Below are 27,949 nucleotides of genomic sequence, written 5' to 3' on the forward strand. Positions count from 1 at the left end.
GGCATATGCTTGTATGCAACGAGATACATTTTTAGCATTGTATAATTTATTATTTTTTTAATAATGGGAGCCTAATTAGCATTGTATGCCACTGTATACCTTTACAGTGGGATACGTTGCATCTCCTGTTGGAGGTATTAGTCTGAAAATACTCTAAATTTATGTACTTATTTATTCTCTTTAGGACCAAAATATTTATTCGTTTCCCAAAAACCCTCTTTGCTACAGAGGATGCCTTGGAAGTGAGGAAGCAGGGCATAGGTTTGTTGGTTTTAACTTGTTACTCTTTCATTCATTTTGTTCTCTTGCCTATGTTGTCCTGTATTTCTAGTTCTGTGCCACCTCTTGCGTTTAAGCGCATGTTTTTAGTTGGTAATTCCTGCACTGTATTTACTTAGGCCGTGTATTATTTAGGTGGTTACATCCATTTATAGTGCTGTGAGACTAGTGTCCCATTTGTTACCCTGAATTATAATTGTGTGTATCAAAACATAAGAAAGTACGTCAACTGCTGTATTGGATAACTTTGGATCTTTTATTACAGCAACCTTTCTCCAGGCCAGGTGGAGAGGATATCATCAGCGACAAAAATTCCAATATATGAAACATTCCGGTGAGTGTCTTGTATGTACATTGTAACACCACATTCACGGTTGCACGTTCAAGACTTTTGTGCAGGCATTTTAAAATGTAGTCCTCTGTAACTGGGACACAGGGATATTGGGTCCGTTGTCAACACATAGTGCAGTCGGTAGTGTGCTATCATTTCTTTCTTTTTTGCTACTTTTTCAGCTGTCACATGAAATGGCATGTAACATTGAAAGCTATATAAATATAGATGAAAGTGTGGTGTCAGGAAGGTGCTGCAAAAGCACAACTCTTGCTGGTTACAGACTGTCTTCAGTTGTTCATGAACCTAACCACTTTATAGATTATAAATTTTATCCTGTAACCACAGCGAGACCCTTCTAATATTCATGAAAGCAGACATTAATATTAGTGGATGTCTGAACTGTTTAAACTACAAACATTCCTATAAAAGACTACAAAATCCTAAATGCAAAGAGTGAGCAAAACTTAGGCCTCGTTCACGTCAGGGTCCTGTCAGACCTTTACGTCAGCGGAACCCATGAACGGTGGAATCAATAGCGTAGTCGACTGCATTATTGATTCCGCAGAAAAAAAAACGGAAAGCTTATGGAACGGAGACCAAAGGAAACCATTAGCAATGATCGCATTACCATTGAAATCAATGGTAATGCAAATGAAAAGCTATGGTTTGTTTGATTTCCGTTCATGGGTTCATCTGACGGAACCCATGAACGGTACCCGACGCAGATGTGACTCATGACAAGCACAGGTCTCCATGCGTCAAAACTACTGAGACAACAATGGTCAGTGTCTCTATTTAAAGTGTTGCAAGCATGATAAAGTGTGTAAATGTGTGTCCAGAAGCACATGGTGCCCACTTCTCTTGTAACTTTTATGATCTTGGGCTCCGCTGTGCAGAGAAGAGATTCAAATGAATTTTTTGCTCTGGAGAACTCGGTGCTGCTATGTATTACACAATCCTAATACTACATTTTGCAGAGGAAATGTATCCGCAACTCACCCCAGAAATATTTGCTGGGTGTTCCAAAAGTCAGACCCTGTTGACCAACTCACCATTGGGGTATTACAACCTCATCCATATATTAGAAAAAATTTTTGGTTGCCTTACCTGTAGTCCAGCATATGTGGTTTTTTTGGTGTTTTGAAAGTATAGACTTCTTTTAATTGTAGCTTTTTTTAATTTGTACAATTCACAACTATGTAAGGTATGGATATTGTCAGTGTGTTTTATTATATTAAAAATAAATCCTCTATTCTACAGCAATACAAATCCAGTCTTGGTGGCGTGGAACAGTGGGCCGTCGAAAGGCTGCCAAAAGGAAATGGGCTGCGGATGTTGTTCGAAGGCGAGTACAATAGTTGATGTCTTTTGACGACAAATAGATTTTGTCGTCTTCAGAATTTGTTTAAATGTTTAGAACATTGTGACACAACTGCAAGAAAAGGAGCACTAAATAAAAAAACAAAACCATTTTCAGGTATTCTTTGCTAGCGCTGAGCACGTCACGTACGTATATCTGTGATTCAGTATAGAATTCTTTACAGTCTATATGCATGAATTAAACATCTCCATATAATAAGGCCAAAACTCTGTCATACTTTCCGACTACAATTTACTGTGAATGGACTTGGTTAATAAGTAATGGCGCCTTTACATGCTTTGATATTGCACGCCATTAAGGCCTCATGCACACGACCGTGTTTTTGCGTCCGCAATTCCCCCGAAAATCCACGGGAGAATTGCGGCCCCATTCTTTTCTATGGGGCCGTGCACACGACCGTAGTTTTTGCGGTCCGTGCACGGCCCGGGAGCCCGGACCGCAGAAAGTACGGCCATGTCTTATTACGGTCCGGAGCTGCGGTCCGGGCTCATTGAAAACAATGGCCGCGGCCATGTGCATGTGCGGGCGGCTTGCGGCTGACAGTCCGCTGACAGTCCGCAGCCGGCCGACCCGAAAATCACGGCCGTGCACACGGCTACGGTCGTGTGCATGAGGCCTAAGGGATTTCTGGCCAATGTGACTATTCTCTGATATTCTTCAAAAAATGTAAGTATAGATGTGGCGATTCCTCGATATTGTGATGTAATTGTAGTCCCATAGTACAGAGGCAGGGAACGATGGTCTAGATGGGTGGTTTTACTGCCATACCATAGAAATTTTTAGCATAATGAAAATCTGCAATTGCGAACATTTTTGCCTTTTTGAGTATTTACACATTAAGACAATTGTAAGCAACAATCAACATTAGGAGAATCGAACGCATTATCAAAGTGTGTAAAGGCACCTTCGATAAGTGATCTCCCCTCCCTAGGAGGCTAGTTAGTCTTCTAAGCATCACAACATACCACAAAATGAATGCTGTTTTCTGGCTTAGAATAGTAGTAATAAAAAAATAAAAGCTGTTTACCAGTAAAGGGCTAACCGACTCATGGACTGTTTTAGGCAACAACTGTATTATTAAGGAGAACCTTTCACCTGCCCATACATGTGCAGTAATGGGCAGGGCTGCACAAATACCTGGGGCACTTTACATTTTTTTTCAACCCCCCCGCTATTTAGATATCGGTGCCGTTATATTTGGCGCCCGATATTTAAATAACCACCTGAACTGTCAATGGGGCGTGTAACGGCAAGGGGTTTTGTAACATGGCTGGGACACTGTCCAATCAGCTATGGACAGTATCAGAGCAAGAGCTGGAGAGAGGAGAGCGTGTGTGCGCACGCTCTCACTCTTCAGCTCCTGGCAGACAAGGACAAGACTGATCTCTCGCGAGAGATCACACAGTCTTGTACTTGTCTGCCGAACTGGCAAGGGGACGTTTCACTGCTACGGACAGTGCAAGAGCTGGAGAGAGGTGAGCGCGCATGCAGTGTCGACCTTGGGGGTACATTGGGCCCACAGAAGAAAATTATTCTGCGGGCCCACCTTCCATTTATATAAAAATATTGCTTGTTCATTTTTTGTTTTGAATTATCATTGTCATTACTGAAGCATTACTCGTTTCTTCCTGAAGTGCTGCTTTCCTTCTTCTCTGCTGAGATATTTCAGAAATCCGTACTACAGAGTTGCAAATGTGATGGTGTAATGTTTACACTGGGCACAGGTCTTATCTGACACTGCTCGATTTACCTGTTATCAAATATATGAGCAGCGCAGAAGAAATGCAACAGGTAAAGAATGGGGACTTGCTGGAGAGAAGATAATGGTGCCCTACACTGAAAGTGTCATGCAGTGTGCAACTAATAGTACTAAACGTACTGTGCCAAATGATGTGCAAATGACCGTAATATAAAGTGCCTAAGTAGTTGTGAATTATAAGATTCCATACTGTGTACATAATTGATATACACCAAAAGAATGCAGACTTATATTGTTAAAAATAAAGCTGTTGTTTACTATACACAAAACTATATACTGTAAAAATGATGCCTCCATTTATACAGTACTCATAAATAATGCGGCTATATATTCTATATATAAATAATGGGGCCATATACTGTACACAAGGATATTTATGCTGTCTATACACTGTACAGAAGAATATTCTATATATACTGTACACACAAATAATGCCCCTATATACTGTACACATAGTGCCATGTACAGTATACATAAATACTACTAATGTACAAATAAATAATACCTCCCAACTGCACACAAATAGTACCTATATATTGTACACCAGAATAATACCACTATATACTGTATACACATAAAAAATACTGCTATAGTGTAGTGGGCAGAAACCTTTTGGGTCACCAAAAATGTGACTTCTGTGAAACAATAAATAGGGAGGGATGGGGTTGTAGCGGCAGTTTCTCTCTGCATGCTTTGAGAGGGGGAGTACGCGGCACGGCTCTTATGACCCACTAGCACGAGCCTGCCCAGTCAGCATTTACAGAGACACATTGTGGCAGATTTAATAACTGTCTTGAATTTAGAATTAGACAGAAGTGTCTAATAATGCACCAAATTTATCATGCAGCATGTGCCATTGATAAATTTGGCACATCCAGTCTAACTTTAACCCCTTTGCGCACCTTGACGTTCAATGTTCTTTTCATGTATGTAAAATGTGAAAATGTTAATAAATTATTTGATACAAAAAAGAACACATTACACTACGTAGGTATTGTAGTGTAATGTATTCTAGCAGTGATCAGAGCTGCAAGTCTTCAAGTCCCTTAGTGGGACAAAAAAAGGTAATAAACATGTTTTGTAAAAGTGTAAAAATAAGTTCTAGGAAAAAAGCAGTTCTTTATGTCCCGTATAAGTTTTTTATTATAGGAAGAAAATGCTAACGTTAAAAGTAGACCTATTTGGTATCCCCGTGTTCGTAACTACCCAAACTATAAAACTATAATATTAATTTCCCTGCACGGTGAACGTCGCAAAAAAACAACGTAAAAAACAATGCCAGAATCAAAAAATGTTTTGGTCACCTCCCCTCCCAAAATATAGAATAAAAAGTAATCAAAAAGTCGCATGTACCCCAAAAAAGTACCAATAAAAACGACAACCTGTCCCGCAAAAAACAAGCCCTTTACACAGCTTTTTTTACTAAAAAATAAAAAGTTATGGCTCTCAGAATACGGTGACACAAAAAGTTTGTTATTTTATAACAAAAAAAATATTTTATTGTGCAAATGCTGCAAAACATAAAAAAAAACGATATACATATGGTATCGCCGTAATCTCATCGACCCGCAGAATAAAGTAAAATGTTAATTTATAGCCCAGGGTGAATGGCGTAAAAAAGAATAAAAAACATTTGATAGAATTGCTGGTTTTTGGTCACCTTGCTTGCCAAAAAATGGAATAAAAAGGGATAAAAAAATCGCATCTACTCCAAAATGGTACCAATGAAAACTACATATTGTCCCGCAACAAATGAGCCCGAACACCGCTCTGTTGGAGAAAAAATTAAAAGTTCTGGCTCTCAGAATATGGCGATGCAAAATGTGCAGATTGTTGCAAAAGCGGATAAGATTTAGCACCATTTATCAGTGCGACATCGGCCACATATCTGTGAATTATGTATTTACTCCATTATTATACTCGTATTGCACCCTGATGTACTCTGCCCAGCTTACATGTACCCCCCCCCTCCCACATTATAAAATGAAATACCAGCAAAACCCCAAACAGAACAACTACCAAGCACAATTTGCGCTCCAGACGCCAAATGAAACTCACTTTCTTCTGAGCCCTATAGTGTGCCCAAACAGCAGTTTACGTTTACATATATGGCATCACCATACCCAGGAGAACCCACTTAATATTTCATGAGGTATTTGTCTTCAGTGGCACAAACTGGGCACAACCTATTGTGCACTAAAATGGCATAACCATTTCATGCACAATAGCATGTTGTGGTGCGGGGAGTGATTTATGTGGAGCGGGCTCACGCGTTAAGCCCGCACCATACGCTTCTGGCGTCAGCTGTGTATTACAGCTGACACGGACAGGAACAGCGATCGTGCTGTTACAGGAGCCTATAAAAATGACAATCTACTGCAACACATTAGTATTGCAGTGTATTGTACCAGCGATCTAATGATCACTGGTTCAAGTTCCCTAGGGGGACTAATAAAATGTGTCAAAAAAAAATGTAAATAAAGTCGTTATTGGTCCAAAAAAAAACGTTTCCCATTTTTTTTTCTCTAAAGTAATGTAAAAAAATACACAAAATTGGTATCGCTGCGTCCGTAAAAGTCAGAACTATAACATTATACCATTATTTAACTCGCACGGTGAACGCCATAAAAAAGAGAATTTAAAATGCCAAAATCTCCGTTTTTTTGGTTACCTTACCTCTCGAAAAACATGTCATAAAAAGTGCTCAAAAAGTTGTGAACACCAATAGAAACTATGGCTCATCATGCAAAAAAATAAGCCCTCCCAATCGACCAAAAATAAAAAAAAGTTATGCCTGTCGGAGGCATGGTGAATAAAAGCAACTTTTTTTTTTTTTTCTGTCGCGGACAAAATTTAAGTTGCCGTTTTCACTGCATAGTGAAAGCCGTAAAAACGAAACCCAAAAAACAATGGAGGAATTGCAGTTTTTCCCAATTTCAGCCTGCAAAGAATTTTATTTTCAATTTCCCAGTATATTAAATGGCATCAATAGAAACTACAACTCCTTCCGCAAGAAATCAGCCCTCACACCACTCTATTAACGGAAAAAAATAAAAAATTTATGGCTCTTGGAAAGCGCGGAGGGAAAAGCAAAAAATGTATCAGTCCGGAAAGGGATAATTAATTTCTAATAAACATTTATGACCACATGTAGGGTATAGCCATTCTTGCGAGAAATTGCTTTACAGATGTTGAGGTGCTTTTTCCTCCTTTTATCCTTTGTGAAAATTACATTCAACATTTTAGTGGAAATAATGTTAATATTCATTTTTCACGACCTAATTCTATTAGATTCTACAAAAGACCTGTGGGGTGTAAATGCTCGCTATACCCCTAGATTCCTTGAGCGGTGTAGTTTCCCAAATGAGGTCACTTTTGTGTGGTTTCCACTGTTACGGTCTCTCAGGGGCTTTGCAAATGCGACATGACACCTGAAAACCATTTCCGCTAAATTTGAGCTCCAAAAGCCAAATAATTGCTGTAATCAGGAGAAATTGCTTTACAAATTTTGGGGTGCTTTTTTTCCTTTATTCATTGTAAAAATTAAGAATTTCTACGTTTTTCAGAGAGAAAAAGATTCCAATGAATTCAGCAAAAAAAACAAACTGTGGGGTCAAAATGCTCACAATACCCCTAGATAAATTCCTTGACGGGTGTAGTTTTGAAAATGGGGTCACTTTTGTGGGTTTACACTGTTTTTGGCACCACAAGATCTCTTCAAACCTGATATGGTGCCTAAAATATACGCTAAAAAAAAATAGGCCACAAAATCCACTAGGTGCTACTTTGCTTCTGAGGCCTGTGTATAGGTCCATTAGGACACTAGGGCCACATGTGAGATATTTCTAAAAACTGCAAAATCGGGCAATAAATATTGAGTTGCATTTCTCGGGTAAAACCTTGTGTGTTACAGAATTTTTTTTTATTCCAAATTAACTTTGGGCCCAAAAAATAAATTTCGTAAATTTGCAGTTTTCAAAATGGTGTGATTTATGGGGACTTTCAAATATATAGTTCTAAGCCTTGTAACGTCGTAGAAAAATAAAAGGACGTTCAAAAAATGATGCAAACATAAAATAGACATATTGGATATATGAAATCGTAACTATTTTGTGTGGTATTATGATCTGTTTTACAAGCCGATACATTAAAATTTTTGAGAAATGCTTTTTTCAATGTTCGTGTTTTTAATAAATATTGAATTTATCGACATTGTTTTCACTAATATAAAGTACAATATGTCACAAGAAAACATTCTCAGAATCACTTGGACAGGTAAAAGCATTCCGAAGTTATTACCACATAAAGTGACACATGTCAGATTTAAAAAAAAACAAAGGCTTCGTCCTCCAAGCCAAAACCTTCCTTTGTTGACTTTAGACCAGAATTTGGACAATTTGCATCTTAAGCCACAGCTATTTTCTGCTATGGCTTCGTTCACATCTGCACTAGGTTTCCGTTCCGTCTGAGCTTTCCTTTTGGAACGGGACCCTGACTGACACTGAGTTCATTGAGTTCATTGGTGACGGATCTGGTGTCAGTGGTTTCTGTTTGTCTCAGTTGTGTGGGGGTTCCGTTGTTTTGACCGGATCAATAGCGTAGTCAACTACTCTATTGATTCCGTCAAAAAGACGGAACCCTTGCACAAATGAGACAAACAGAAACCATTGGCACAGGATCTGTCACCATTGAAATCAATGGCGCATGTCATGTGAGCGTTTTGATTAGTAAATTTAGTATTTCTGGCTGCACTGCATCAAACATCGCCCGCTGCAGTGATTAGGAATATATTTATTGGTTTTGTCTGGGTGCCACGTACCACTTTAATTTTGTAAATATGGAATTTAAAGATTTGGGTGTGAAATGAATGGTTTTATGAACCCATGTGTGATTTTATGAAAAAAAAAAAATCAAATTGCCCCAATACTGGGGGGCTGTTTTATCCCATCTGTATGTTACCACACAAAATATTTTACCTGAAAATAATAGTTGTCCCATGTAGTTGTAGACTCTCCTTACAAGGTTGAACTCCCCTTCAAAATTAAACTCTTAACTTCAGATAAAAGAATACAATTCCTGATTACTCCACTTCAACTTCCTCTGTATTTACTTCCATATGGTGATAAGATACTAATGATTGAATTATTCTGTTCATACGTGATTATGACATATATACGTGCGTCTTTGACAAGAAAGTGCTACCGTGTGCACATGTATGATGTAAAAGATTCAGATTAACTGATTTACCTCTGGGCTCTGACTAGGACATATAGAGAAGAGTTAAAGGGAATGTGTCGCTAGAAATGTTTTATTTTTTTTGTTAAACCATTATTATTTAAATGATTACACATTGTTTTAATTTTTTTCACAAGTCAGGAAATATTATAAATTAGATTCGAATTTATAACATTTCCATGTGCTGGTCACTAGACGGAGTAGTTCCCAAAATTGCAACATGGTCAATGTGGTAAAGCAACCTCATTGCTTTATGCTGCAAATTTGGGGTAGACACACTCGCTCTAGTGTCCTCACACAATCCCCCCTCCCTTATTCTTGCTAGTGCCAGGAGAAGGAGGGTTTTGAATCTTCAAACATCCTACACTGTGTGCCGCCATTTTCTGAGCGACTGCACAGTGTAGGAGGATTAGATACAGTGCCAAGTAGACAGTATAACACTAACCTACACTAACATAATACACACATCACATACACAAACATAAATTACCTTCTCTTGCCACCTCCGCTCCTATGCCTTGCGGCTTCGCTTCCTTGAACATATGGCCGGAAGCCATCATCTTACTGTCCGGCAGCGGCTTCCGGTCCACATGAAAATGGCGCCAGATTTAGCTCTGCTAACTAGCTTAGTTTTGGTCTGTGTGGGAGCGGCAGACGGCGTACGCTGCAGTGAATGGAACGGCTCCCGTTTGCATTCTCTATGGGGATGTATGTGCCGTATTCCATCTCTATATGTGTCGTTAATCGACACATACAGAGATGAAAAAAAAATGGCAGCCCCCATCGAGAAGTAAAAGTAAGAAAAAAGTAAAAAGTAGAACACAAATAAATAAAATTTTATTTAATATCATACTAAAAAGCAATATTATATAAAAATAAAAAAAAATCATGACACCTTCCCTTTAAGAACCAATGACCTGAATATATTTAGTCTTTGGATAATTCTCAGTGATCTGAAAATATATCCCTAGAAAAATTGTCTTTAGATGCCAACGTTAGTCAAATTAATGGATTTCCTAGATTCATTTTTCTCCATTACAAATACCACATGCAAATTGTACATACTATTGAGATCTATATACTTCTGTCTACTGGCTTTTTCTTTATTTTATTCAAACATTTCATGCGTTTAGAAGATTCAAGGGCTTTTCCCACAAGGGACATTTATGGCATATCCACAGGATATGTCATAAATGTCAGATAGATTTGGGTCCCACTTCTGGGACCCGCACCTATCTCTAGAACGGGTCCCCCGAAACCCCGTTCTAGCTTTGTCTGCTATCACTGACTCCCGGCCACTTCCTGACTTTATGGTCAATAGTTATGAAAACCGCTCAGCTCGCTGAGCTACGCTGTTTCCGTAACTCCCATAGTAGTGAATAGCAGTTACGGAAGCAGCGTAGCATGCGAGCTACGCTGTTTCCGTAACTGCCATTCAGTTCTATGGGGCTTATGAAAACAGCGTAGCTCATCAAGCTACGATGTTTTCACCTTCATGGTCGGAAATCAGCCGACACACAGAGGTAGAACGGGGTTTTTGGGGCCCGTTCTAGAGATAGGTGCGGGTCCCAGAGGTGGGACCCGCATCTATCTGATCTTTATTACATATCCTGTGGATATGTCCTAAATGTCCCTCGTGGGAAAACCCCTTTAAGGACGGTTTACACAGTACAAATTTTTCAAACCACCAGTGTACGATCATTCCGAATATCTGATCGACCTTACAATCATTCTGTAGGCTTAGTGGGTAGTGTCTTCATTGCCTAGCTAGGTTATCGCGCAAAATAGGCGTATGTGTTGTTGTTAAAGTTGCTGTGAGGAACATTTATATTCACCAATACAGGAAACTATGGCGGTGATTTGTATGTAGTCACATTAAATGTTTTTTAGTGCATTTACATTGGACAATTATCGTTCCAATCCTCCGTACATACAGTAAGGCTTTTAATTGGATATGCCATAAATGTCTGATTTTTGGAAGTCCACTAATGCTATGAATAATGGTGTTGCACAGACACTCCCTATTATAGTAAATGGTAAATATTGCAGCAGCCCAGTGAAACCTCAGCTGTTTCTGGTGGAACCCACACAATTATACATTTGTCTTAATAGGAGTTAAAGGGCGCCTGTCACCAGAAATTGCCGTATTAAAGCAGCAGCACAGTAAGCTAGCGCAGCCCAACCTGAATAGAAGTGTTTTCTTTTTTTCAGGTGCGTGGCTCTGTTGCAGAAATCGTAATATGCAAATGAGCTATTTGGAGCAACGTGGGCATCACCGTTGCTCCAAACAGCTCTACCTTCTCTCCCCAGTCCGTCCCTCCTTCCCTTCTCTGATTGACACTGCCAGTCAGTGTAGAAGCCGTGATCACGCCTGACCCTGTATTCTCCTGAGCAAGCCTTGGCTTCTGAATCGGTGCATGCGCAGTACAGCGCTGAATTTTCTTGGGTCAATTCGGCTCTAATGCGTATGCGCCGATTTATGTCACATTATACCCAGATTAGTGTGAAGTAATCGGTGCATACACAGCAGAGGCCATACGACCCGTGAAACTTCAGTGGCCCTGTCAATTAGAGAAGGAAGGGAGGGACGAACTGGGGAGAGAAGGTAGAGCTGTTTGGAGCAACTGTGACTCCTTTGTTGCTCCAAACAACTTATTTGTATATTATGAATAAACTTCTGTTTCTGCAACAGAGCTACACGTCTGAAAAAAGAAAAACTACGTTCTATTCAGGTGAGGCTGAACTATCTTACTGTGCTGCTGCTTTTATAGGGCAATTTCTGGTAACCGACTCCCTCTAAATATTGCAACATAATTGATATTCCTAAAATTACAACCAAGATTCAGTGTTCCATCATACCATAAATCCCTTCCTTCCCGGGTGCATGAAGAAATGTCAATTGTTTCTGTATATTGTGTTATAATCGAGGCCTAGATGTGCGCGTAACAGAGCTCTGTATTAAAATGTCTAACCGGTCCCTCACTTCATCGCAGCGTTTCCCTTTTGTCAGTTCTTTCCAAATAATTTTGAAAGTGTGTTCATTTCCATTCGCTGCAATGTTTTGGAATGAATCAACAGGAGATAGACCGGAAATCACAATGGTGATCGAAACCGTTGGAAGGCCTTTATTTATATTTAGAAAGGCTAAAAATATTTTTTTGGAGACTTGAACTTCCTGAAAGGAAGTGACCCACATATTATGCTGTCCAAAATTAATCATTCCAACCTAGTACCGGAATGCTTCAAGATAACATCATGGGAAGGACTTAATCTCTGCCTGGAAGTAATGTTCACCTAAATGTTTAGACGAGCAGCACATTACTAGTATGGCAACTTGGATGAATAAGCTGTTTAGTTTGATAACTAGTTCTCAATTATTGCTGATAGGGTGGCCTTAGGATAATATACAGGTGTGCAAAGGGAATGCAGCATCACGTCTGTATCACTGCACTTTTCCTACGTAGGTATGGACATACCTGCATAGGAAGTATCCCTGTGAGGCTCATAAGCTGTATGTCTTATTCAGCAGTGGGGAAGAACCCATTTAATTCAATAGGCTGCACTCCTTTTGATTTCTGAAAGAGTTTGTTTTGTGAAGGCAAGTCCTTTTTAAATAGAAGCTGGCCTAGCTGATCTCTGCAGATCTGGCTTTAGAAAACCCAGCAGTCATCTGTTCTCTCCAGAGGGAAGCTCTGTCTGGCCATAAATTTCCTCTGCAATAGCCTCTTAAGGGGGAAATGTATTGCATAAGAGCCATTGAAATATATGGCTGACCAGTTGGAGTCCTCTAGAGTAAGGTTTAAAGTTTTGCCTTTTTTTTTGTATAGATTCATCAAAGGCTTCATTTACCGCAATGAACCCCGATGCCCAGAGAATGAATACTTCCTGGATTACATCCGTTACTCATTCCTGATGAATCTTCATCGCAACATGCCAAAAAGTGTGTTAGACAAGTCTTGGCCTGTGCCACCCCCATCCCTTCGAGAGGTAAGCAGATGGAGAAGGAACTGATCTTTTGTGATCAACCCTTTCGTCACTGAATTTTAGAAGAACTCATGTAAACATGTGTTTATAGTAACCATATGTTCAAGCGTCAAGTAGATGGGAATTAAAAAGGTTTTCCAGCCAGTAAAAATTGATGGCATATCCTCAGGATAGGCCATCAATAGCTGATGGGTCAGGGTTCGACTCCCGGGACCCCCGCCAATCAGCTGTTTTAAAGGAGCCTCGCACGAGCGCTGCTTCCTCTTTTATTTATTTCTAGCTGTGAATGTTCGACACACATTTAGAGGCGATTCACAGGTATTGCACCTTTTGTTCCCATTAAAGTGATGGGAGAAGGCGGCTGCAATACCTGTGAATCGCCGCTTAATGCATGACAAAGATTCACAGTGAGCAAGAAGAAATGAAGAAGCTGCTCTTGTACGAACGCTTCGGCCGCTTGAAATCCACTGCTTAGCAGGGGTAGCAGTCGGACCCCGACCCATCTGCTGTTGATGGCCTATCCTGAGGATAGGCCAACAATTTTTATTCGCTGGAAAACCCCTTTAATCATCTCATTGCCTAATATATTGTAGAATAAATAAATGTTGGTATAAAATCAATCGATCTATGAAACGCTAACTGTAGATTCTAATACATTGAGGGATATCTGGGAAGGACCCTGCAATTTTCAGGGTCTGTAAGCAACAGGGTAATTAAAACAATAGCGGACGGACCACACAGTCTTCAAGCATTACAGATAACCGGTAGAGAAAGTGAATACTGATAAGATGAAAGAAGAGAGAGGAAAAATAAACCCTATTATTTCTCAGGCTCCCGGGGCATCGTGGGTAATCCCGTACAACGATAAGAGATAAAAAGGCGGTATTAATAAGCCATTATAGTTTTTTGTGTTCCACAGAGTCCGGTGTTGCCAGGTACTGAAGTTTCAGGTCGGTTAATACTTTGAGCATTAAGGTCCTTCATGCGCCGTAGGTCTTTCACTTCAAGCCCGTGCACCATTCACAAGATATCTTAGGATAGAAATCCTGTAGGATTTCATTGGAATGTTTCTGTGCTGGAGAGTGGTCATTCCAGTCTTTAAAGAGAAGTTGCTAGGTAACAATGACTCTCTTCTACCCCGCCAGCAGTGAGGATTGTTCCGATGGAAATGTCCATCAGATCTCAGGAATTACTTTTTGAACCACTGATTGTTCTGTCAAATGGGACCTTCATATTGGAATTTTAAAAACTGAAAAAATATATCCAGATGTCAGTTTTTCACCTCTGCATTTCAATTTTAGGTTATTTTCTTATAGGGAAAGAATAAACCAAGTGTATATTAAAAAAAAAACATTTTTTAATTCTCTATTTGATCTGGGAGTTGTGCACATGTAGACTGCTGAATATGTTCATATTGTAGTACAGCTTTTTGGATTCAAGCGTGGCTGTACTGTATATGGGGGCTGCTTAGATGGAATTTTGCATAGTCATTTTATTCTCCTTTTTGCTTTAGGCTTCTGAGCTCCTAAGAGAGATGTGCATGAAGAACATGGTGTGGAAGTATTGCAGAAGAATAAGCCCTGAGTGGAAACAACAGGTAAAACTGCATGAAAATAGGTTTAATTTAACCCTTTCATGATCAAGGGTCATTGATACCCCTGTGTCCAGGTCAAATTTTCCATTTCTTATATGCACTTCTTTAAACTAGAATATCTTTGCAACCTCTTTGAATATCAACTATTTTTACTTTGTTCTTTTTACAAGACTTATGAGGCTTTCATCGTTTAATTCCATGTTGTCAATTTTTATTATGAGCAGACAAATCGCTAAAAATGTGAAAAAAATTTATTTTTTTTATATACAGGGTGGGCCATTTATATGGATACACCTAAATAAAATGGGAATGGTTGGTGATATTAACTTCCTGTTTGTGGCACATTAGTATATGGGAGGGGGGAACTTTTCAAGCTGGGTGTTGACCATGGCGGCCATTTTGTATCCAACTTTAGTTTTTTCAATGGGAAGAGGGTCATGTGACACATCAAACTTATCGAGAATTTCACAAGAAAAACAATGGTGTGCTTGGTTTTAACGTTACTTTATTCTTTCATGAGTTATTTACAAGTTTCTGATAAAGATAGTGGGGCCATTCTTCATCAATGGAAACCAAGGCCACGGGATATCTGAAATTGCTACATGATTATGTGTTTCCCTCTTTATGCACTGAAGCTGGCACGTTCCCTGAGTTTTTCCAGCAAGATGGTGCACCACCACATTATGGGTGTCAGGTCCGAGCATTCCTAGATGAACAGTTTCCTGGAAAGTGGATTGGTCGTTGTGGGCCAGTTGAATGGCCCCCTAGGTCTCCCGATCTGACCCCCTTAGACTTTTATCTTTGGGGTCATCTGAAGGCAATTGTCTATGCTGTGAAGATACGAGATGTGCAGCAACTGAAACTACGGATACTGGAAGCCTGTGCTAGCATTTCTTCTGCGGTGTTGCTATCAGTGTGTGAAGAGTGGGAGAAGAGGGTTGCATTGACAATCCAACACAATGGGCAGCACTTTGAACACATTTTATAAGTGGTCAGAAACTTGTAAATAACTCATGAAAGAATAAAGTAACGTTAAAACCAAGCACACCATTGTTTTTCTTGTGAAATTCTCGATAAGTTTGATGTCACATGACCCTCTTCCCATTGAAAAAACTAAAGTTGGATACAAAATGGCCAACTTCAAAATGGCCGCCATGGTCAACACCCAGCTTGAAAAGTTTCCCCCCTCCCATATACTAATGTGCCACAAACAGGAAGTTAATATCACCAACCATTCCCATTTTATTTAGGTGTATCCATATAAATGGCCCACCCTGTATATTATGTGTGTGTGTGTGTATTATTTTCACCCTGGATCGCTGTGAGCGGATAAGAGGGCTATAAGGGTATATTCACCCAACGTGAAAAAAATGGCAGTTAACAACGGATCAACAGTCAGACTGTTTTTCATGGCTGTATTGCATCATTGTGTCTCAAAATTTGAATCCATTTCCCGACCGTCTGACTGCTTTTCACCAACATTTGCCATCCATTTTTCATGGACGTAAAAAAAATAGAATTTTATTCGTTGGGGTTTTATGTCGCAGCCACCTGAAAACACCACAGTGCCCATGTAGATAGTGACGCAATACCACTGTAGATAGTGCCACTGTTCCCACTGTAGATAGTGCCACACACAGTGCCATGTAGATTGCGTCAGTGTCCTCTGTAGGTAGTGCCCATATAATGCCACAGTGCCTGTGTAAATAGTGCCGTGCCACTCCCTCTGTATGTGTCAGCAACCCCTTCTTTTAAATAGCACCACTGTAGCTCCCGGTAGGAGCGGAATCCATCTGGCCGGGGATTCCGCTCCTAGAGGGGGTGCCCCTGGTGTCTCTGTCCATATATGCACAGTGACGTTAAGGGCTAACTCTAAAAGCGGAATCCCCTGCCTCAGCAGCGCTGTGACCGGGGATTCCACTCCAGGTGTAGCCCCGGATGTCAGTGTCTATATATGGATTGTGATGCCAGGGGCTTCTCCAGTAGCGGAATCTCTGGCACAGAGCGATCTGACACCAGGGATTCCGCTCCTAGAGAGAGCCGCTGACCTCATTGTCAATATATGGATAGTGACGCCAGGGGCTTCTCCGGTAGCGGAATCCCCGGTCAGAGTGTCGGCTGGGGATTCCGCTCCTAGAGAGAGCTACTGACGGTGGACAGTCGGATCAGGAGCTCTCTCTAGAAGCGGAATCCTTTCACTGAGCGATCTGACACCGGGGATGCCGCTCCTAGTGGGAATTTAGGTGGTGCTATCTACAGGGGGGTTGCTATATACAGGGGGGTTGCTATATACAGGGGGGTTGCTATATACAGGGGGGTTGCTATATACAGGGGGGTTGCTATATACAGGGGGGCGTGCTATTTACAGCGGGGATGGAGAGATGTCAGGGGCTCCCTCTAGGAGGCGAATCTCTGGCCTGGGGATTCCAGTCCTAGAAGGAGCTTAGGTAGCGCTATCTACAGTGGGGGCTGTAGTCCAGGGCTCTTAAATCCCCAGGAGACAGAGTGCAGCGCTGCTCACACTGAAGCAGCACTGCACTCACTGAAGCAGCACTGCACTCATTAAACCCCGTTCAATGCTGTCAATGTTTATACATGTGGTAACTGCACGGGGCATCGGCAGTTGGAATGTATATAGCCGTACGGCAGTCGTGAAGGTGTTAAATGGGTTGTCCTGTGACGACCCCTTTTTTTTACTTTGATATCCTCTCATTAAGTCCTCTAATAAAAAGTAAGATTAGGGGTGTTCGCTGCATGTGCAGCCTGAGTGTATTTGGCTATTCCTCACTCCCCATTCAAGTCCACGGAGAGGGACCGCGCATGCTCGTCCTGCTCTCTTGCTCAGAACAGGGATTTAAAGCCTAGCGGACATACCCGACTGTTCTCACTTAACACAAACTATATCAAAGTAGTTTATGTGCATTGGCTATGAAATATCAACCGCTTTATGCCATATGATTTTCAATTAGTGGGTATGGGAGCTCTGCATTGGAGGAGTGGTACATTGAAGGGTAGAGATATTTGGTATCAAATGCTACTTTTTAGGATTCTGCTGCCTTTTCTTGTCTTTTGGGTTCTAAAACATAAATGTAAGAATGATCATTGTTTTCACTTCAACTAGGCAGTTGTCCTTTTATTATTATAGGGTGCTATAATGCAAGATTTTTCAGAAATGTTCTACTCCTGAATAGCCACTTTTAATGGCCATCTAAATATATGGATATATGTTTAAATGTGGACATTTTGTTTCTTATTCACACAGCTTGAACAGAAAGTGGTTGCAAGTGAAATATTCAAGGACAAAAAAGACAATTATCCACAGAGCGTTCCAAGACTGTTCATAAACACTCGACTTGGTGAGTGATTTTATATGTGCAGCTAAAGATCTTCGTGAAACACCAGCTCCTGCCTCTCCCTCCCGGGATGTTTTTTTTTTTTCTGTGTTACAAATCCATTGCAGAAGATGCCGACTTGTTAACGGGACTTTTCATGATTTAGTCAGTAGGTTATTTTTTTTTTAATAAGAAATAAGGATAGTGTAAACTTTGAACACCGCAAAGCCTTTTTAACACAGAATGTGTATTCTTGCTGACTTTCCGCACGCATCCACTCAACAAGAGAATTCAGGGGAGGTTAAGGGCTTTCTGATTCCCTTTAGCCCTACTTTTTCTTGGTATTGGTTGTTATACCTCATAGTCTTTATGGCTTGTAGTATGCTCGACAGACAGATACATTTTAAGTAATTGGAATCTGCATAAATCCCAACAGATCCGTCATGGCTCCTGTAATAACAGATGCCATGATGCCAAGTGAACAGAGTCTAAGGGGGAGGTTTATTAAGACTGGCCTTATACGCCAGTCTTAATAAACTCTTATTGTTCTATCGATGGGGCTTGTCTGATCAGGGGGAAGATATGGGCCCCTCTACCTTCTTACGCCTCAGGGTGAAATATACAACAGCTACTAGCTAGATTTCAGCTAAAATTTACACCAGGTTCTGACGTAACTTTATCAGTCTGCGGGACCATACCCCTTTCTGATAAGTCCTGCCCATTTTTCAAGAACTCATCAGCGGTGTAAACTGCCCAAAAGTTGCAATTTTCCCCACAAATTGTGACTACTTTTTTTGCACTTTCCTATGCAGAAAATCCCCCCCCATGTGTTTTCTTTTATAATGTCACCCTCAGTTTTAGCTCAATAAAGGTTGAGAAATTACCGGTTGTTGTTGTTGTTGTTGCCCAAATCATTCAAACATGCTAAAGTCCAACCTTTTTTTTACTTCTAGGCAATGATGAGATCAACACTAAGATACTTCAACAATTAGAAAACCAGGCATTAACGGTATTTTATAAATTTCTAGTTTTTGGTGTGTCATGTTTTTTTGTTTTTATTACAGCAAAAGCCTGGTTATTTTATCTCTTCCTCATTGTTAAAGGGAATGTGTTGCCAGAAAAACATGTTGTTTTTTTTTTAAATTAAACATTTAGTGTGTGGGTGATTAAACATTGTTCAAATTTTTTTTATTTTTTTCACGAGTCAGGAAATATTATAAATTAATTCTAATTTATAATACTACCCATTTTTGGTCTCTAGATGGAGCTCTTCCCAAAATTGCAGCTTTGCAAAATTGGGTAAAAAGCCCTCGCTCTAGTGAGCTCTCAGCATCCCCCCTCCTTTATCCTGGCTAGTGCCGGGATAAACGAGGGGTTTGAACGGTGTAACCCCCTACACTGTGTGTCGCCATTTTTTGAGCTAACACACAGTGTAGTAGGTTTACATACAGTAGTAAACACACACAAACACGAACATACATTGAAATCTCTTACCTGCTCCTGCCGCCGCGGCTCCCTCCGGCCCGTCCGCTCCGTTTGCTGCCGCTGGTCCAAGTACTCAAATCCGGAAGCCGTGACCGGAAGTAGTAATATTACTGTCCGGCCGCGACTTCCGGCCCACAGGAAAATGGCGCCGGACGGCGCCAATTTCGAATTGGACTGTGTGGGAGCGGCGCATGCGCAGTTCCCACACAGACGCCGTACACTGAAGTCAATGGGACGGGAGCCGTTCGCAGTCCCTATGGGACTGTGGCTGCCGTATTCCATGTCTGTATGTGTCGTTAATCGACACAGACAGAAATGGAACAAAAAATGGCAGCCCCCATAGGGAAGAAAAAGTGTAAAAATAAGAAAAAGTAAAACACAAACACACAAATGAATATAAACGTTTTTAATAAAGCACTAACATCTTTAACATATAAAAAAATAATTTGTGATGACACTGTTCCTTTAAAATCACTCAGCTCAATGCAGATGTTTCCCTTGGTCAGACGGTAACAGATGACCCCAGTGCTAACCACTCAGCCACCGTGCTGTCCATTGAGTAGGAAGGTCCTGACAGAGCTGTACTTAGAGATTTCTCATTACAATGTCTGTATTATAACAAAAGCACTTAATACACGTTAGACAGGATTACAGAACTTTTATTATATACTGGTCCTTCTCAATGAATTAGAATATCATTAAAAAGTAAATTTATTTCAGTAATTAAATTAAAAATGTGAAACTCTTAGAATATTATATAAGCCCAATATCAAAAATTATTTTTAATACCTAAACGTTGGCCTAGTGAAAAGTATGTCCAGTATATGCACTCAATACTTGGTCGGGACTCCGACTCTGCATGCATTACGGCATCAATGCGGCATGGCATGGAGGCGATCAGCCTGTGGCACTGCTGAGGTGTTATCAATGCGACGTGGCATGGAGGCGATCAGCCTGTGGCACTGCTGAGGTATTATGGAAGCCCAGGTTGCTTTGATAGCGGCCTCCAGCTCGTCTGCATTGTTGGGTCTGGCGTCTCATCTTCCTCTTGACAATACCCTATAGATTCTCTATGGGGTTTAGGTCAGGCGAGTTTTCTGGCCAATCAAGCACTTTGATACTGTGGTTATTACACCAGGTATTGGTACTTTTGGCAGTGTGGGCAGGTGCCAAGTCCTGCTGGAAAATGAAATCAGCATCTCCATAAAGCTTGTCAGCAGAGGGAAGCATGAAGTGCTCTAGAAATTCCTGCTAGACGTCTGAGTTGACTCTGGAGTTGATATAACACAGTGGACCAACACCAGCAGATGACGTGGCTCCCCAAACCATCACTGACTGTGGAAACTTCACACTGGACCACAAGCAACTTGGATTGTGTGCCTTTCCACTCGTCCTCCAGACTCTGGGACCTTGATTTCCAAATGAAATGCAAAGTTTACTTTCATCTGAAAACAGGACTTTGGACCACTGAGCAGCAGTGTTGGTCCACTGTGTTATATCAAGTCCAGAGTCAGCGCAGCGTCTACCAGGAGATTTTTGAGCACTTCATGCTTCCCTCTGCTGACAAGCTTTATGGAGATGCTGATTTCATTTTCCAGCAGGACTTGGCACCTGCCCACACTGCCAAAAGCACCAATACCTGGTGTAATAACCACAGTATCACTGCGCTTGATTGGCCAGCAAACTCGCCCGACCTAAACCCCATAGAGAATCTATGGGGTATTGTCAAGAGGAAGATGAGACACCAGACCCAACAATGCAGACGAGCTGAAGGCTGCTATTAAAGCAACCTGGGCTTCCATAACACCTCAGCAGTGCCCCAGGCTGATCGCCTCCATGCCACGCCGCATTGATGCAGTAATTCATGCAAAAGGAGCCCGACCAATTATTGAGGGCATATACTGGACATACTTTTCAGTAGGCCAACGTTTAGGTATTAAAAATCATTTTTGAAATTGGGCTTATATAATATTCTAATTTTCTGAGACACTATAGTTAACGAAAACCCAAAATTTTACTCATCAACATTAAAAGAAAAAAATGCTGGAAATGGATCACTGTGTGCAGGGCTGCCATCAGGAATTTCTGGGCCCCATACTGCCAATGAGTCTGGGCCCCCGCCCCCCTCGTTATTAGGAGGGGGGGTGGAATGTAAAGGGGCGTGAGGTAGGGCACATTAAAAAGAAAACTCTTTGGAGGAGCAGGGCAGAGACAGGAGGTGGGTGTCGGAGGGCAAAGGGGAGAGACTAAGTGCCAGGGCTGGGAGAACTGAAGGTAGCAGTGGTAGCCAGGGGGAAACGCAACCTCACAGGGGCTCTGTGGAGTGATAGGGAAGAGACAAGAGACAGCGGCTCTGTGGGGGGCAAAAAGGGAAAGTGTGTGTGTGTGTGTGTGTGTGTGTGTGTGTGTGTATATATAGAATCTGTCAGGGGGTAGGAGGGCAATATAAACAAAAATCATTGCACTGAAGCCCTATGCACAGGAGAGTCACTCACCAAAATGTAGTCCCTAAGATCTCCCACCGCCACGGGCATGCCTGGATGATACTTTTGCATTCTCTTCACACGCTGCACACACGTTATCTGTGTAAATACCACACAACAAAATTAATTCAGACACCAAACCAGAAAAAAATTCAGATCCTAGACCAGACCTGTTAGGTAATTGAGACACCTTTCCAACAGAACCCTACCTGTGGCCAGAGTTTAGCATTTAGACTTTTATCTACAGGGGAGTGTGTGTGGCGCTATCTACAGGGGGCAGTGTGTGGAGCTATTTACAGGGGGCTGTGTGTGGCACTATCTACAGGGGGCAGTGTGTGGAGCTATTTACAGGGGGCTGTGTGTGGCACTATCTACAGGGGGGTGTGTGGAGCTATTTACAGGGGGCTGTGTGTGGCACTATCTACAGGGGGGTGTGTGGCGCTATCTACAGGGGGGTGTGTGGCGCTATCTACAGGGGGGTGTGTGGCGCTATCTACAGGGGGGTGTGTGGCGCTATCTACAGGGGGGTGTGTGGCGCTATCTACAGGGGGGGGTGTGGCGCTATCTACAGGGTGGGTGTGGCGCTATCTACATGGGATTGTGTGGCGCTATCTACATGGGATTGTGTGGCGCTATCTACATGGGGCAGTATGTGGCACTATCTACAGGGGAGTGTGTGTGTGGCGCTATCTACAGGGGGTATGTTCGGCGCTAACTACAGGGGAGTGTGTGGCACTCTCTACAGGGGATTACAGTCCGGGAGGAGACCCTGACCTCACTGTCCATATATGGACAGTGACCTCAGGGGCTACCTCTAGGAGAGGAATCCCCGGCCAGAGTGTCGGCAACTCTCTGACCAGGGATTCCGCTCCTGGATGGGTGAATGGCAGAGCAGGAAGCTGATACTTTCCTGCTCTGCCATAGTATTCAATTGTGGACGCAGATACAATTGAATATGGCAGTGGCTGAGACACGTCTGGGACAGTAATTTGCCGGGGCTGCCGCTGTAGATTCAGGACAGTCCCTGCAAATTCAGGACTGTTGCTAACTATGCCTCCGGTATAAGCTTTCTCCCCCTACCCAGGTATACTCTCTCCTTCCTCTACCCCTTCCCATGTATAATTTCTCACCTCCCTTCAGATATCATCACTTTTCACCCAATTATTACCCCCCCCCCCCATTGTATAATGCCTCCTCCAGTGGAGGGATGTCACGATACCAGAATTTGGACTTCGGTACCGATGCTTTGTGTAGTATTGCGATTTCGATAACAAAGCGATACTTTGCCAACAGTAATAAAAAAACAAAACAGTTCTTCCATTTCTTATGTGAGGCGCGAGGTGTGATGGTAAATTTAACCTCCATGTGCCTCACATTAATAGTAATTAACCCCATCATGTTCCTCAATTATAATGGGTTAATGTGTGAGGTACATGATGGGGTTAATTACTATTAATGTGAGACACATGGAGGTTAAATTCATCATCGCACCTCGCGCCTCACATTATTAAGTGAAAGAAGTTTTTATTTCATTTTTTTACAGCGTACACATCATAAATGATGCAAAAAAATTGTTGTGCAGGTTGTTACGGCCGCGCCATTACCGAATATGTATATTTTATGTATTGAGACTTATTTTAATGTGTTTTGTAAAAAAGGTGTATGTGTGTATTTTTTTTAAATGTCACATTACTTTATGTTTTTACTTTATTTTTTAAACTTTAATACACTGTCATATATCTATATACGGATAGTACACAGGCAGTTGTTAGGACAGACCTGAGTATGCCCTAACAGGAAATATGGTAAGACAGCCCTGGGGTCCTTCATTGGACCTTGGGCTGTCTGCCCATATATGGTATGTCCCTCAATCGCGTCACAGGGATTCCTGTGACGTGATCCAAGGGGCATCCCCCCTTCTTATTTTCCGCTGAATGCTGCAGTCAGCTTTGATCGCAGCATTCAGGGTAATAGCGGCGGAGATGAGAGGTTTCTTTGATCTCTGCCTTTATAGAGTGGGACTGCGGCTGTGTAATACAACCATTGCCCCGACCCGCACGCGGTCAGCACGAGGTGATGCGGGCGGCGCTGCACTAATGAGCGGCGGTTCAGGCACTGAAGACAGAACATGTGGGGGTGTTTTGTAGTGCGCCCGCCATGTTCTGTTTTCAGTGCCGCCGCTCATTAGTGCAGTGCTGGCCGCATCACATAATCCTGGCGGCGCGCACATGTCAGGACTCCAGAGCAGGGCCGTGACTGTATTACACAGCCGCAACTCCGCTCCCATACATTCATGTATTACAATATTGAGCTGTGCGGCCGCACAGCTTAGTATCGAAATACATGAAATAACAGCATCGAACCGTTTGGGGGTGCACGATATCGAAACAGTATGGAAGTTTTGATGCATCGTGCATCCCTACTCAAGTGCCATCCGCCCTCCATTATTATCTCCTTCCCACTCTAGCATCATTTCCCTCCCTACCCAATGCCATCTCCCTGCCCCCATTATCATCTCCCTGCCCCATTATCATCTCCCTGCCCCATTATCATCTCCCTGCCCCCATTATCATCTCCCTGCCCCCATTATCATCTCCCTGCCCCATTATCATCTCCCTGCCCCATTATCATCTCCCTGCCCCCATTATGATCTCCCTGCCCCCATTATGATCTCCCTGCCCCCATTATCATCTCCCTGCCCCCATTATCATCTCCCTGCCCCCATTATCATCTCCCTGCCCCCATTATCATCTCCCTGCCCCCATTATCTCCCTGCCCCCATTATCATCTCCCTGCCCCCATTATCATCTCCCTGCCCCCATTATCATCTCCCTGCCCCCATTATCATCTCCCTGCCCCCATTATCATCTCCCTGCCCCCATTATCATCTCCCTGCCCCCATTATCATCTCCCTGCCCCCATTATCATCTCCCTGCCCCCATTATCATCTCCCTGCCCCCATTATCATCTCCCTGCCCCCATTATCATCTCCCTGCCCCCATTATCATCTCCCTGCCCCCATTATCTTCCCCACGTCTGTATTGGTTCACACTGCAGCATAGGATTGTATCACTATCAGCTCCACGACGGCTCTTTTCTCCTGTCCTGTGAAAACAGAGGGAGAAGACAGGTTTATTGCCACATGTTACACAGGACGGGAGATAAGAGCCGTAGAGCTGATACAATCCTATGCTGCCGTGTTAACATAATACAGAGGTGGGGAAGATATTTACTTTCTATGGGGGCAGGAGGAGATCTTTTCAGGAGGCTCCGGGCAGCAGCAGCCGGACACAGACATAACTCAGTACTCACTGTGTCTGAAGAAGAAGACGACTGCTGCTGCTGCTGCTGGACGTATCCTCCGAGGCTGAGCTCATAACTCCCGCTGCTGTGATGTCTCCACCCCACACGCTGTCACGCTGTTGTGGAGGAGGAGGGGCGGGCACATCTCACTCTCCAGCGGGCCCTTACGATTTTATTCTGATGTAATGAACGTGCCCCTGCTTCGTGATGGGACCTGTTCCTTTCACCAAAATGAAATCGTAAGAGCCACACTGCCGTGAGTATATTGATTCCAGCGGCAGAGTGCGGGCCCCTTTTTTTTAAATTTATGCCCGGGCCCCTCACTGCAGTACCCCCAGTACCCCCCTGATGGCGGCCCTGACTGTGTGTAATGAATCTATAATGAGTTTCACTTTTTTTATTGAATTCCTGAAATAAATTACATTTTGATGATATTCTTAGTCATTGAGAAGGACAAGTACATGTAACACACACATGCAGATGTGGCTCTGGTTAAAATGTAACCAGAAACTAAAAAGGAACTGATAAATGTATTCTTAAAAAAATCTTTAATTTCTTGTCTCAATATCCTTTTTAACCCAAATCTCTCTATCACCCTTCTACTAAAATGATCATGTGTTAGGTTAAATATATAAACGTGTTATTAGGTAGAATTGTAGAGTTTGATGAAAAGGAGCTCCAGAATTATATTAAGCATGCAAGAATTTATTAAAACGGACATGCCTGGAAAGCTGACTGGTCCCCCTTTTTGTCCCTGTCCTGCCCTATGGAGGTTTGCATCTGCCGCTTATAGCACTAACCAGTATACATATGCTTCTTTACAGTATGCAGTGCCTGTAGTCAAGTATGACCGAAAGGGATACAAGCCACGGAGGAGACAACTTCTGCTCGCCCAGAATGCTGCTTACCTTGTGGAAGAGGCCAAACTAAAGCAGAGGATTGATTATGCCAATTTGACAGGTTTTAATATTATACATTTCTTGTGAACATTGCCTCTTATTATGTTATACAATTGCTGTTTTTTTCTAAAGGGATTTTCCTATTTTATGCAAAGCTTATTTTTTGTTTAAATTCCTTACCGTTTTCAAGATCAACAGCCACCCGCATTTTCGGCCCATGGTCCCATACAAATTAGGAGAGCACGGTCCGTAAAAAGCAAAAGATAGGACATGTCCTATCTTTTGCAGCGGTTTTCTACGGCAGTGACACCTTCACGTAAATATACGAGGTGGTGTCCGTGGACAATAGAAGTGAATGGGTCCGTAATTATGGACAATTTTTACGGTCGCGTGTTAGGCCCCATGCACATGACCATATTTTTCATCCGGAATTACGGGCCCATTCATTTCTATGGGATACAGACACCTTTCCGTATTTTTACGGCTGGGTGTCCGTGCCGTAGCAATTATAGAACACGTCCCTTTTTTTTTTTTCCATAATTACGGCACGGGACTTCCCCATAAAAGTCTAAGGGCGCTTTCGGAATTACGGACGGCTACGGATGTGCATCCGTAGCCATCAGTAATTCCGGAAGCGTTGCTTTCGGACGCCAGGGGATTACCCAGGATTCCTCCGGGGTTTTTTTGCGGATCCGTAAATACGGATGCACTATGAACCGTATTTGCGGACACCGTTCCGTATATGCGGATGATTTACGGATGACTGACTACGGATCTATGGATGGATGAAACCTACAGATGTGTGCGTGGGGCCTAAGCTAGCTCCATACACTGCGGGTGTCAGCTGTGTTTTACAGTAACGACTGGGATCGGACATAACTCTGATCCAGCTGTCTAATCGCTTAGATGCCGCGGTCAATAGCGAACGTGGCATCAAAATAATTTAAGAGGAAGGGCCCCCTATGTCACCCCATCGGCCCCTTGCGATACGATCGCTGGTGCCAATGATCGTCATGGCAGCCTGGAGACCTGCCTGAAACAGGGCTTAATATAAGCCGATAAAAAGCACAATACACTGCAATACATCTGACGATCGCATTTTCAAGTCCCTTAGTGGGATTAAAAATAACCTGTAAAAATTAAATAAAAGTTTAGTAATATAGATTGAATAAAAACTGATCAAAAATTTACATGTACCCCAAAATGGTATTTATAAAAAAAATACAGCATTCCCCGCAACCCCCACCCTCCCCTCCAAAAAAAAAAAAAGTTATGGGTCTCAGAACGACACCACTTTTATTAACTGTTTAGGTGCCACATATTTTCGTATTGATCTGCAGAATTAAGTTAACATTTTATTTTTACCCCTGGGTGAGAGCTGTAAAAACTAAAACCCCGAGAAAATGGAGGGATTGCTGGGGGTTTTTTTTCCATTCCATCCAACAAAGTATTTATTTTTATTTTATTTTTTTCTTTTCCGGTACATTGAATAGTGCCATTACAAATTACAACTCCATTTGTCCTACAAAAAAAAAAAGCTATCATACTGTTTTGATAGCAAAATAAAAAGTTATAACTCTGGGAATGTGGGAAGAAAAAAAATCTAATGATAAAAGGAAAAGTGGTGGGAAGGGGTTAATGTGAGCCAGTCAAAAATCCTAAAATAATAAACTTCACAATATATTTACCTCATGATCATGCTTTGTTCCCGTGCTGTCCGGGTCCTCCACTGCTCTTTTGTACTTGCCAGGATGACGATGTGTCATCCATTAGGGATGGGCTGTGATTGACCACTGTGCTCATGGGATGTGATCCCTATAGACCACAAGTGAGGAACAGGGGACCTAGACAGCTGTTGCTGGGGACTGTAGTGTAATAAAA

At 42.2% G+C, this 27,949-nt stretch overlaps 1 protein-coding gene across 5 annotated transcripts in view; it reads left to right on the forward strand.

Annotated features, from left to right (window-relative positions):
• Window positions 1-27,949, forward strand: part of MYO1C (myosin IC) — a 141,948-nt gene that overhangs the window by 93,042 nt on the left and 20,957 nt on the right. For all 5 annotated transcript variants that reach the window (XM_075854187.1, XM_075854188.1, XM_075854186.1 and 2 more), the window contains exons 21-28: window positions 185-261; window positions 545-613; window positions 1,874-1,958; window positions 12,816-12,975; window positions 14,486-14,569; window positions 17,829-17,922; window positions 18,852-18,907; window positions 25,994-26,129. In XM_075854187.1, the coding sequence (XP_075710302.1) occupies window positions 185-261; window positions 545-613; window positions 1,874-1,958; window positions 12,816-12,975; window positions 14,486-14,569; window positions 17,829-17,922; window positions 18,852-18,907; window positions 25,994-26,129 (761 nt within the window). The remainder of the gene's footprint in view (window positions 1-184; window positions 262-544; window positions 614-1,873; window positions 1,959-12,815; window positions 12,976-14,485; window positions 14,570-17,828; window positions 17,923-18,851; window positions 18,908-25,993; window positions 26,130-27,949) is intronic.

The sequence above is a fragment of the Rhinoderma darwinii genome, chromosome 2 (assembly GCF_050947455.1).
Source record: "Rhinoderma darwinii isolate aRhiDar2 chromosome 2, aRhiDar2.hap1, whole genome shotgun sequence".
NCBI lineage: Eukaryota > Metazoa > Chordata > Amphibia > Anura > Rhinodermatidae > Rhinoderma > Rhinoderma darwinii.